This window comes from Cygnus olor, chromosome 25 (assembly GCF_009769625.2).
Source record: "Cygnus olor isolate bCygOlo1 chromosome 25, bCygOlo1.pri.v2, whole genome shotgun sequence".
In the NCBI taxonomy this organism is placed as follows: Eukaryota; Metazoa; Chordata; class Aves; order Anseriformes; family Anatidae; genus Cygnus; species Cygnus olor.
Window position 1 is genome coordinate 2,756,999 of NC_049193.1, and position 13,630 is coordinate 2,770,628.

The 13,630-nt window shown below is 46.1% G+C and overlaps 1 protein-coding gene across 1 annotated transcript; it reads left to right on the forward strand.

Annotated features, from left to right (window-relative positions):
- Positions 1-1,713: 1,713 nt before the first annotated feature.
- On the forward strand, positions 1,714-10,568 carry LOC121059702 (G protein-activated inward rectifier potassium channel 1-like). The gene is made up of 3 exons (XM_040536829.1): positions 1,714-2,904; positions 8,367-8,583; positions 8,914-10,568. Exons 1-3 carry the CDS (start codon positions 2,254-2,256, stop codon positions 9,390-9,392), a joined length of 1,347 nt encoding a protein of 448 aa, XP_040392763.1. The 5' UTR covers positions 1,714-2,253; the 3' UTR covers positions 9,393-10,568.
- Positions 10,569-13,630: the final 3,062 nt, after the last annotated feature.

Here is a 13,630-nt window from a genome sequence, read left to right on the forward strand (position 1 = left end):
CACCCCTCAGCCTCCTTTCCCCCAGACTGTATTATCCCGAGACACAACCCTGCATGTCACTGCTAGTCTCGTATTTTGTCTACAAATTCCATCTGTCCTGGCACTAAGCAACAGGAGTTTGTCTGGGAAGACCCAGGCTTCTACTTTCTACCTGGCATTATGAAGAGCATCTATTAGAGCTGAAGGTCAGGATGGATCCCCATGTATGGGGAATGTGTATGGTTGCACATGCATGGGCAGCCTGGGAAGGGAGAACAGAAGAGGGAAAGCAGAGGAAGGTGCTGCCATGATGGGCATACCAGTATCGTGTGGTTGAAGAAAAGAGCATCAGGTTGGCCCACGACTGAAGATGGTATCTACAGGCAAGCAGTATGTGTTTTCTGCTAATTAACCTCAAACACACCCTGAGGTACTCTTTGCACAGTAATCTTGCTGTTTTGGAACACAGCCTCACCACCGCATGTAGCAGTAACACTGCTACCTGTAGTGGTAAACAGAGATTCATAATGAGCTTATTACTGTTTGGACAGGCTAACAAGTGCCAGATTTGTACAGTGCAAGTAGACAGTTTGCTGAACGGCGCATTTCCCTGGCAAGTTGAAGATTTATCTTCAAGGGAATTGAAACCGTACTCTTCTACCCTGAGTGAACACTTGAAACACAGCACCCATTTCATCTTCAAAAGCCTGAAAGTATCCAGACCTGGCAGTGACCGAGGCAGGAATTTTTAAAGACCTAAGTTTCAACTTTGGTACCTATGGACTTTCATGAATGTAACCCAAAATCTCTAGATAAACTCCATCTACTTAAGCTGAGCCTAGTTAAGATGGGATTTGTGCCACTAACAGCAGACAAATATTGTCCCTTTCCCATACATTTGTACTCTCATTTTCAGTGCAGCACACAAAGAATGAGGAAGAGTGAAAGAATGGATGAGAATGAAGTGTTAAATCCATAATATCTTAAGGCTGACATGTTTAGTTCTTTCAGATTATTATGGAAACAATTGACTGAGGGCATTTGAGAAGTTGTGTTGTTTTGTGGTTTTTTCCTTTAAGGAGATAGGTGAGTGCAGACAGGCTGGTGGAAGATGTTGCACAGTTAGAGAACAATAAAAGAAAGGCAAACACTGTTCTCTGGGGTGGGAATAAGACTGAAAAATCAAGCTTATACTGTGCAGTGTGAACATCTTAAATATACCTGCTTATGCTTTAGCACATGGTGAAAATACCATTAAAAATTAACAGTATTAATTAAAAATTAAAAATGTCCAAAATTAAACTTTGGGCAGACTGATAGTTTATTCAGTTCTCAATCTAGAACTGAAGCAACACACCATCACCTGTTGTTACAGACTTTTTTCTAAAAATGTCATTAACTGCAGGCCACTACTTTGTAATAAAAATGATTTGCTGAAAATTAGGTGTTGAAATGAGTGACCTGAATAATAATACTGTTCTTATATAACTGAGAATTAAATTCAAATACTGATTACGTTTCAGAAGGAAACATTACAAATATTGATATGGTAGGCACAAAATCACTAGCCTAGCCCTATGCAGAGCTTCTAATGCAAGTAATAATTACCATTGCTGATTTCAGACCTTTTCTGTCCATTAAAAAAAACAAGAGCTGCATTAAAATCACTTAAGCTTCTAGGGAGCTGTCTTTCAAGCAGCTTCTCTGCTAGTTGGACCGTAAGCACGAATGCATAACTCAGACATAATTATGGTCTAATGCTGACAGACTTGCCCCTGTTTGCTTGGAATACTTTTTTTCTTTTAAATGCAGGCTGAGGATTAGCATGCTCGCATCCCTTTAAAAGCTGACCTATTTTAGGAATTCCTTTTAAAATCCCTGGCGCTGCTGGCAGCACGGCCTCTCGGCGGATGCCTCGCTGCCGCTCCCATCATTATTCTCACTCTGCTACCGGGGTGCTACAGTGAGCTGAGATTTGGGCAGAGCGACGAGTGACGCGCCGGCTGCGAACGGCTTGGACCAAACCACGGCGGCCAGCTCCTGGCCAACCTGGGAGCGACGCTCAGCACCCCGTTCTCTCCGGGCAACACCGCGCTGACCACCAGACCCCACGGGCCTCAGCGAGCCAGCCCCCGGCCACCGGCAGAGAACTCCGCTCCGCCCCGCTGCCGCCCACCGCTCCGGCTCTCCCGCTGGCTGCGCAGCCTCGCCGGCTGGCTGCAGCTCCGTGGGGATCCCTGCGCTCCCCCGTGGCCCACCGAAGGGCTCGGCGGCATGGCTGCGGTGCGCAGGAAGTTTGGGGATGAGTACCAGGCGGTGGGCCCAGCCGGCGGTGGTGCCCGCAGAGAGCGGCAGCGCTTCGTGGACAAGAACGGGCGCTGCAACGTGCAGCACGGCAACCTGGGCGGCGAGAGCAGCCGTTACCTGTCCGACCTCTTCACCACGCTGGTGGACCTCAAGTGGCGCTGGAACCTGCTCATCTTCCTGCTGACCTACACGGTCGCCTGGCTGGTCATGGCTTCGATGTGGTGGGGCATCGCCTACCTGCGAGGGGACCTGCACCGGGCGCACGATGACACCTACAGTCCGTGCGTGGCCAACGTGTACAACTTTCCCTCCGCCTTCCTCTTCTTCATAGAGACCGAAGCCACCATCGGCTATGGGCACCGCTACATTACCGAGCGCTGCCCTGAGGGCATCGTGCTCTTCCTCTTCCAGTCGCTGCTAGGTTCCATCGTCGACGCGTTCCTCATCGGCTGCATGTTCATCAAGATGTCCCAGCCCAAGAAGCGAGCCGAGACCCTCATGTTCAGCCGGGCCGCAGTCGTCTCGCAGCGGGATGGCAAGCTCTGCCTCATGTTCCGCGTCGGCAACCTCCGCAACAGCCACATGGTTTCTGCCCAGATCCGCTGCAAGCTGATCAAGGTGAGGCTCGGTGAGGCAGCAGGCGGGCTGGGGTACCCCGGTTGTGGTGGGCGATGCTGGGAGGGCAACCACATGCAGTAAGAGCAACCCAGCTGTCCTTCCCGGTGGTGCGTGGGCGAGGGGACTTGGCTGGGATGGTACAGAGTTTCAGAAGAAACTGCAGTGATTGCCTCCAGCAGGAGCCAGGGAAGAGGCAAGCAGGTGGAGGGGAAAAGACAGTCTCATCAGAGGGGGGTTGAGGCTGGTGGGAAGCCAGCTTGCTCAGGAAGGATGTGTGAAGATGCAGGGTACCTGCAGGGAGGAATACCAAGGTGTGGTGACATTGAATTAGTCTCAGTGTTTGCTGAGGACAAAGATCAGCCTTGACCCTCTTTTTCCCATGTGGAAACTCAGGGAGCTCCAACTTGCAATTCCTTACCCCACGGGTCCTGCCAGTGGCCTTCCAGCATTGCAGAGGGTCTGTGTCATGAGCTTGAGTGGCAAAGCCCTTTAACTGTCACCAATATCCATTTATTAAGCGCTGACAGTGGTCAGTGTAATTCAGAATGCAAGAAAGAACTGGAATTCAAAGGAGATCACATGCAAAAAGATAAAGAAAATAAAGGAGATGGTTTGGCAGCCACGGAAGTCCTCAGATACACCAGGCAAGAGTAGCGTGGAAGGAAAATACTGTGTGCAGTTGTGTCATAAATGTTCCCTATTCTGTATGGTAATCCTCTTTTTGGAACAACTGTTTGGCCATTTTAATAATCTGCAGGAACAAGCCTGATACAGCAGATGACAGGACAATGGTAAATGTGAAAGGCTGCTTTTCCTCTGTTTTGTGCAGAATGCTTGACTTAGCTGTGAATTTTTCTTGTCACAGAATACCTTGGAGATCTGCTAAGATTCAAAAAGAGTCTGAATATGTATATGGAAACAGACTGCCCAGAATTATAGAAGAGCCATTTCTGTAGGAATCAGAAAGCCAGATAATCCATTATTTTTGCTGATCGTTCGCATGAAAAATGAGCAGAAAGCCTCTGCTAAAGTATTTATTTCTGGCCCTCATCCAAGATGGAATGCAAGTTGAAGTGGAATAGGAGCAGCGCCACAGTTGGGATTTTACAATGACAGTAATTCACTGCAAACTTCTTTTGAAATAAGACACTGAACACACAGCCTGGTGCTAACAGTTCAGTTGCTACACAATGCTTGGTATATATAGAAAACATAAGGACATTCGAGAGACCTGCTTGGCTGATTCCCACAATAGTTGTTTCATAGATGAGGCAGTGAATCACTGAGGAATATTTGATTTCTTACACGTTAGCATCATGCCCATGACTTGTCTTCAAGCTGCTTTGCAACCTTTGGCACAGCTAAGCTATGGACACGAGAAGGTTTGAAAGGGAGTGTTTGTGTACTAGCTGCACCCTCATTCCTCACTACAAGGGTTGTTTTCTAGCCTCTTATTAGTTCCCAGGTCTCTTTTTAAATCCTCTTCAATTTGTCGAGGTGCCTCCTTCAGCTGGACACGCTGTTCCAAGCAGTCGCAGCGGCTGTTCCAGCAGCATGTGAATTTACATCAGCTGCTTTGCAGGAGCTTCCTTTGTGTGTCCTGTAAACCGATGGTGAATGTGACGTAACTCACAAACCATTTCTCTCCAGCAAGTCCTGCCTTCCTGCGATCTGTGCCTTCAGCTGTGCTGCGTGCAGCGCTGCTGACAGCTGATCTTGCTACACTTCTGCATCCGATTAGATAGCGAGATGTTTTTCCTTGTGTCACAGTGAAACAATGTGAAGGGATATGCCTTATCACGCTTTCCCACTTGAGATAGAATCCGTATTTTGTACTGAACATAGTGTTTCAGCGGGACCAAGGGAACCCCAAGGATTTACCTTTGCAAAGAAAGTACACCAATCTGAGTCTGTCTGAATGGCATTTACTACTAGCATTTTACATGCCCTCAGATATTCGGTAGATTGCACTGGTGCCATCAAGCAGTGCTGGCTCTTTTTCGGTCCAGGGCACTGCCTGGCAATGTGGCGTAGTGATGGCACAGAGAGGTTTGGAGCCCTTTTTGGACCCTGTTGTGGAGAGTTAGAAAACAGAGTTGCGAGACTGTGTGTGCTTGTTTCAATAAAAACTTTTTCAGAAACCTGAGTCTTTCTAATTTGCACTCAGTGCTCTAGAAGAAGGAAAAAGCAAACTCTCGGGGCAAGAAATACAAAAAAGCTGGTTGGAACTAGCTGCTGAAAAAGTGCAGTTCCAGGTTCTGGCCTTTTCAGTGTCACAGCCTGTTAGTTCCTGGTGTGCCTGAGGGACCTGGTGATAACAGCAACAAGCAGCATCCACCATATGGCAATTGGCATTGATTTTTTTAAAAAATTAGCTGTGATACCTATTTTTATCTTTTCTTGATGCGGCTACAGATTTCACTGATAAACACAATAGTGTTGGTTTTTCACACCACAGCATTTCAACGGGTAGTATGGGACATTTTGATTCAGAAAGCCGAGGAATGTAAAATCATCATAGACTGATTTCAGTATGTGCCAAGTAATAGTTTTAAAATTGAATTGTAAGGAACGGTAGTCACGCAGACTGTGCAGTTTGAGTTATGACTGGCGTACACCTATTCTTTGAGCTGCACTAATTAAGTTTTGAATGAGCAGAAAGCAAACAGAACTGTAACTAAAAGTTTGCAGATGGCAGACGATAGGCATTGCAAATAAGTCAGAAGACCAATTATACTGTGGTCTCAATCATTCAATAAGCAGGGCACAAACAGATAGTGCAGATGAGATGCTTTTTAAAATCAAAGAATCATTCAGGTTAGAAATGGACCTCAGGAGGTCTCCAGTCCTGCTCAAAGCAGGGTGAGCTAGGAGGTCAGACCAGGCTGCTCAGGGCTTTATCCAGTCTCATTTTGGAATCATCTAAGCAAGAGACTGCGCAGCCTTGCTGGGCAAGTTCTTCCACTGCTTAACTGTCCAAATGGTGGAGGAGTTTTTCTTAAATCAAATCTGAACTTCACGTTTATACTTATGCCTGCTCTCTCTCTTGCTCCTGCTGTGCAGTGCTGGGAAGAGCCTGGCTCCATCTTATTAATTACATTCCTCTTCGGTTTTGGAAGGTTGCTATTAGATCCCCCTCGAAGCCATTTGGTCTGAAAAAGCCCAACCTTATTATAATAATGTATTATTGTAATAATATAACTGCATCATGTCTAGTTAAAGAAGGATGTGCATAAACAGGGTTTAGAAAAGTACCGAGAATGAATGAAGGACAGGAGTGAAGAGTAAAAGGGCATAAAATGTTTGGCCAGACACAAAAACAGACTAAAGGATGATGTGATGTAAGTCTGCCTTGCAATAAGAAATAAAACAAAAACCCAGTGGCAGAAAACTACAGGTGAAAATATTGCTGACTGTTTACAGCCCTGTGCCCTCTTCTGTGCTCCTTTGAATAAAGCTATATGCAAAAAAATAGCTGATGGCTAGTAAACTATTTTGTTTAGGTTCATTTCATTTCATTTAACAAATAAGTTTCTTTTTAAAATTCTCCATGCCCTGCATAAATCAGTCATGTGTGCAGATGCCGAATACCTCAAGCACAACCTTTTGCTTTCTCCCAGATCTGTAACCTCTAATCCTTGCTGGATTTGTTTACTGTTGAGTGGATTTGATCAAAAACTATTCCCCAGAGAAAAACGGTTTGTAGCTGAAACAGGTCTTAACTCATTCAGGCAGTGATTTTTGCAAACACGCACGTCTTTGGCTAGGGAATTGCATTCGATAAAACTTCGGAAGAATTGGAGGTTTAGATGTGGGTTCACAGAGTTCGTGCTGAGCCTCGTTACCTTAGAGCAAAGATCATCCATTGCCAGCTGATCTGTGCACCTGCTGAACAGTAGCCAGGCAACAAAAGCCGCGGCGTAGTCTGCAGCTCGGTTCTGCTGGCTCCCTCAGGGAAAGAGGAGGGATATTTCTGCAGTAGTTTGATTACACTTTGCGTATAATAGAACATGATGATTGCTAAACAGTAGTGAATTTGATCCCTATTACTTTCTATTGCTCTCCTTTACCTCTCAGAGCACTAATAACCCTCAAGAACGTTTTTACAAGCAAGCAGCCGACATTTTCCCTGGCTAGTGGAGAAGCCATTTCTTGTCTAAGGGAGAACTTGGTTATTTAGATGGGAAGATATTTTTTTTCCTGAGCATAAAACCAGACACATAGCACGTAAATGAAATAATGCATTGTATTTAATAAGGATCAGCACTCCAGCAGCTACCTAACTGGTTATGTAATTGCAGGAAATGCCAGGCAGTCGGATATTTAGCATTTTTAAGATGTAAGTGAAGCAGAGAGATGATCTGAAAGTGCAGTAGTTGCTTAGGGTTTTGTTGTTTGTTTTTTTTTAAAGACAGAAACTTTCTTTGAAGAAAACCAATCAGATCTAAGTCAACAGCAAAACTGCTGGCTTCAGCTTGTCCCCTGTGACTAATGGATGGAGTTCCCAAGCAATGCAACCAATACATTTGTCAGTACTAATGCAACACAGCTAGAACTATGTAGTAACTATGTAATTATCTATCATTTATCATCAATAATAAGCTTCTCAAAGAGTTATGTGCTTTCTAATCAAGCAATAAACAGACAGGAATTTAAACGGGATTTTAAATAGGCTCTGCAAAGCATCAATTTTACCAGGCAATTTCCACCAGAGACCTTTAAGGCAATCAGCTGAGGATCTGCCTGGTCAACTGCAGTACGTTTTCAGTTATACTTTGAATACCAGGAAAATCGTAGGGAGCTAGGAAAGAAAAAGCTAACGTATCAGTATTTTTTAATGGACCTGTGAAATTATACAAGCACGGCACTCAGCATAATAATGACCATAAGAAATACTGAACAGTAGGTGGTACATACCAATTAGGAAGTGATGATAGCATTGCTAATAGTGATTTGGATGATTTTGTGGAATTGTGACGCACCGGACATGCTTTACTATTACTATGCTGCTTACCTTAAAGTCCTTTGAGTCCTGAGAACATCACAGTTTCTGCAAACCAAAATGAGTAACATAAAAGTAATGCAACAGGAATTCAGACAATGGATTAAAATGTGCCTGGCTCATTGATTGTGTTCTCACTAATCGCAACTTTTGCTGCAAGGTGTTCATAGCAAGTATCCGACATAAGGCATGTAGTACCTGATGTTTTTGTCAGTGATTTGTAAAATACATATATGTCATAATACAGTTTGTAGATGATGATGAGATCTGGTGGAATGATGAGAAATGTCAGAATTAGTCATATATATTAGCTTCGTAGTCTTTAGCATTACTTGTATCTCCATATGATGACCTAATACAGAGATAACAATGTCATGAAAGAGGCAGGTTTAAATTTCATTGCATTGCTTCTTGCATTTTGCTTCACACAGTGTTTACTGAACTGTTTTTTCATCTTTAGTCCCGACAGACACCGGAGGGGGAATTTCTGCCACTAGACCAGTGTGAACTGGATGTCGGATTTGGAACTGGAGCTGACCAGCTGTTTTTAGTTTCCCCATTAACCATCTGTCATGAAATTAACTCAAAGAGCCCCTTTTTCTGTCTCTCACAAAGATCACTAAGAAGCGAGCAATTTGAAATAGTTGTCATCCTTGAAGGAATCGTTGAGACTACCGGTAAGATTTAGAGTAAGATGCATGCTCTAATTTTCAGTCTTTGTCTTCAGTCCTGGTATTTTTAGCGAGGCAGTTGTCAATCCTTGGAGGCTCCTGCATGCTCCAGAACATCCTGCCATAGGCTACTGATATTCCCTGGCTACAGAAGACCTCCCTTTGCCACTACTGGTGCTCAAAATGGCCAATACAGCCAAGAAGAGATGCACCCTGCCAGTCCTTGAGTATGGCATATAGAGGAGTACTACACCCTTATGTGGTTCCTGTATTAAGGACCATCGCTGGTCTACTTGCTCGTGTTACAATGTCATGCTCTTGTCTCTGTTTCCACAGGAATGACATGTCAAGCTAGAACCTCGTATACAGAAGATGAAGTTCTTTGGGGTCACAGATTCCTCCCGGTAATGTCCCTGGAAGACGGCTTTTTCCGTGTCGATTATTCTCAGTTTCATGCTACATTTGAAGTCCCCACTCCTCCTTACAGTGTTAAAGAGCAAGAAGAAAACCTGTCTCTGTCGTCTTCTTTGAATAGTCCTATTGATAACAACAAGACCAGAAGAGAAAAGGTTTGTTCACTTGACTGCATTGACATTGCAGGAGAGAAAAACAAGCTCCCTTTTAAACTTCAGAAGATTAGCTCGAGAAAGGAAGACCTTCCGAGAAGAGCCCTGAGAATGAGTTCCAGTAACACGGGGAAGACTTGCAGTACCGGAGATCTCTTGAATATTCAAGAAATGAGTCCCATCTCCAATGGTGAAGACGGTGATGAAAGGATACAGCTGAAAGCCTTAAAAATGAATGCTGAGGCTTAGACTCAGTCTACCAGCGATCTCAAGTTCCAGAAGAAGCCTCCAAGTACGTGTTCTAGAGATGAAACTGGAAGATTATTTGCCTGCCAATCTTTGCAAAATGAACTCCAATCACCTCTCTTAAGAGCAGAATCAACATGAGTCGTTGTTCATAAACTACATGCAAGACTGCTGACCTGAAAGAGTTTTCTTACAGTAATGAAATAATTTGGTTTTGCTACATTCAGGAAGAATGATCCTTTTTGTATAATTATTCTGTACACATCTAATTTAGGTAGCATAATAAGAATTTGAGGGGCAGTAAGGTTAGACTATTGTGCCAAAGAGGTCACTGCCCTAATGTCATTTATCAGCATGCTCGTTGCAAATCTACATCGTCTTCCATATTTGTAGATGCTTTTTCATGAAGCAAGGACCATATCCTTATTGCAGAGTAATATATTCAGAGATCAAGGCAAAAAAGGTGTAAAACCAGCTAAAACAGAGTCTTGTGCTGATCAGATCTTGGACTGTTCCTGCTGTAACAGCTGAACACAGGAAGAATCTGTGATGCTACTCAGTTGTAGTCCAGTTCCCTGCATTACCCTGTTGGAAGGCTGCCCTCCTGTCAGCCGAGAAGCGTGCATCCTTCTTTCTCAATGATCGTGGCATGCCAGCTCCCTGCCCCCAGTCTCCTTCACTGTCACGCAGGTAAAGGAGGCGGTTTGCAACAGCCATTTGTGTCATTTGTCTTGCACAAGCTCTCATAAACATCAGGATGATTTATTCTGTCCAAAATTAGACCCTACTGTTTGATTGCATGGATTATGCGTTGGATATTAATGGCTGCATCACCACTCACTGTGAAGGGAACGTGAGGTGAGTAGCTCAGAGGTCAATACCTCAAGTTAGTGGTATGTTTCATACCTCAACTCTGTAAGTTGTTAGTTTGGAGACTCCTTGTAAGTAAATGAAAACAAAACACTAACTAACTTTCAGTCATTACAGGAATAGACAATAGTACGATCACACCTCAGAGTTTCACTAACGGTAAGGGTCTTTGATGTGGCTCGTTCTCTTTTGTTATGTTTGCCTTCCCTACTCATGTATGATTCTCTCATTTTGTGGATTTGAAATTTATAATATGCAATTTATTGCAAGGTAGAACTCTGCAATAATAGTAAATTAATATTAAATAAATATATTAAGATAGTGAAACAAAAGACATCACAGGTCTGTAACATGACAAGTGTGTGGTCAAGAGAGGCATTCTCAAAGTGCTTTTGCTAATAATGGTAATTTCAATTGTTGAATATTTTAGATTATCCATGGAATATATGATGAAATGACCAAAAAGATGTCAGCGAAGATCTACACAACAGGTTTTGGTATTCACTATTTCTTTAAAGTGTCATACAGCATTTTCTAGGTGACTGTCCCAAATAAGAGGGAAAAACACTCTTCTGGTTTTAAAACAAATCTTGCATAATGGAAATCGTTTGCCTTACTGGATCTCACAAAATGGCGAGAACTAGAATTTGATTTTCTTAAATTTCTTACAGAATAATCACAATTCTCTTCAGGTGTCCTGCTGCCTGTCTTAACCCGTGAAAGCGATCAGTTTTCTTCCAGCGGGTAGTGAGCGAGCACAACCACACCTTGTTTTGTACAACACGACGTTCCGTAGCTCAGCATACAGGGCACTTATCACTCGCAGAACCCTCTGTGACAGAACGACCCAATTCTGCTCTGGCTACACGGACAGAATTTGGTCAAATTAGAGGGGGCTGCTGTGGCCCTAGCAATTGGCAACGTGTGCTGTGTAACTGAAGCGGAGGTAAAGGAGGTGAAGATTTATCCATGCAGGTAGCTTGGATAAATCACTACCGCCTACTTTTTGTCTCCTGCCCATGTTCAAACTGGTATTTTGCACAGGTTAGGGTTTGCTTGGTGTGTTTTTTTGGCCCCCAACACGAACTCGAGCATTATACACACACCGAAATCTCTTTCCGTATACCAAATGCACTACTCTGGGATACTCAGATCCCCAGCAACGACTCTCCGCACGGCCAGAACTGACATAAAATGGGCCTCAAGCGCTGCCATTTCCCACAGACGGTGAGAAAAGCACTTTGCCAGCGGCTCTCGGGCCCCGTGAGCCCGGGGAGGCTCCAGGCGGCCGCCGCCTGCCCCCTGGTGCCCGCCGCAGGCCGAGGCAGGCGGCGGCCCCGCCGCTCAGGGCCCACTGCGCATGCTCGGGGCGCACCGCAGCATGCCGGGATATGTAGTACGTGGGGAAAGAGGGTTGCAGTCCGCCATGTTGTGCCGCGCGGCACGCTGGGATATGTAGTCTTCTGGTAAGGGACGTCCCGTCGGCCATGTTGGGCCGCGCGGCATGCTGGGGTGTGTAGTTTGTTGCCGCCATGCTGCACCCCGTTGCCTGCTGGGAATTGTAGTTTTTTTGCTTGAGGGGACAGCGCCCCTGCTGTTCTCAGGGGTTCCTCACTGCGGGGGGAAAACGGGCTGGGCCGTACCCAGAGAGGGGCCAAGCCCCCCAAAATAGCCAAGGCACCCCAAAATGGCCCCACATCCCCAACATCGCCATTTCTGGGAGCCCCCTAAGCGCGTGCACAGAGCCTGCGAGAGAGCCAGGGACAAATATTTTTGTCCTTTGCTAGACAAAGTTCCCTTTCCGTTACCGAGACGGGGATGCCGAGGCCTCGTTGGTCCCTTCCCAGGTGCGGCGGTTTGAGGGGTGCCCTTCTCACTCTGCAAAATGGACGCCTGCGAGGGGAAGGATGAGCTGGAGGTGCTCGGTGGTGGCCGGGGTTGCTCCCCGGGTGAATCCCTCACCAACTGCTGCGGTTTCCCCAGAGGATCACTTTGCCCCAGGAGGCTTCTGTCTTGCTGCGTCTAATCCAATAACAACATCCTAATTGGTGTATAAACACCAAGAGATTTCTACCCCTTCAACAAGGGCACAAGTCAATCATCACACTCAGGATTTATGGAAATGGTGACCAGGGATTTGCATCCCCCTGGCCAGGATGGCCCCACACTTTACATTTCACAGCTGCCATCATGGGTGCATTCGCTGCTGCAGTTTCCCTTTCCCTCGCCATGCAGCACGAGTGTTTCCCATTAACACAGAGAGGGAAGATGGCTCATGGAAATGGTGTTTTGGTGGTCAAGGGCCTGATCCAGCCCCAGGCACTGCTGAGCTCAGACCGCCACACCGCAAATCACAACATTGGAGCGATGCTGTTTTTTTGACCAGCAATGATAATCTTCAAGGTCCTCCCCAAGCCTTAAAATCACAGTGGGGCCATCCAGAACCCACTTGGGGATCCACAAGATCCTGTCTGGTGAACCCCGGCCTCCTGGGGAGCAAAGTAGTCTCCTCTCCCTGCAGCCACTATCTAGGAGCCAGTGACAACCAGCGGGGTGAAGGCTTGGTGGCACCGCCACTTTCCACCCAGTCAAAACCAGATGAAAATAGGCCCTTTGTATAGAAAATAGCCTGAGGGTGATTCAGACAGAGCTGACACCAGCGGCACCAACTGACATGCTGCTTTGTGGCACGGGGGACACAGCGCATCTCCCACAGTCAAAGCAGAACCCCCAGTCCAGCCTCAAAATGAGGAAATTTTGTGGGGTGAAGTCCAAAATCCCATTGACCTGGCTGGGGACAAGGAATCACACCTCTGAAGCTGGCACAGAGGCTCTGTATTTAGGAAGGTTAAAGCTACATGGTCACCCACATCTTTTTAAGCTGCAGTCCCCGGCTCGGCTGCACCACTCGCCATCCAGTAGCCACCAAAGAGCCCAGGGCAACTCAGAGGGAAAATCCACAGTCATTCAAAAAAAAAAAAAAAAAAAACAGCCTGACGTGGCTGGTAAAAAAAAAAAACACCCAGTGTCATCAGCCCTGAGCCACCAGCAGTGCCGGGCAGGATCTGATAGCCATCGCAACACACAACAGCTACAGTAAGCCCCCCCCGGACCCTCCTGCTCGCTACCAGAAACGCGGCTTTTCCTCCATGCAAAGCAGCCAGAAGCGTTTGACACCTCCGTGTGCCCCAGGGGTCAATGTGAACAAGGCCACGGAGGTTTACCCTGCAGCGGCACGGAGCTTGAGCGCGCTAACAGGCAGCAAAGGCAGCGTCTGCCTTTCCCAGGGCTGCGAGCTGCGACCGTCATTGAGTCTTCAGCGATGCTGCAGCCGTCCACCGCATTTTGGGGGGGGGGGGGGGACATTCCTC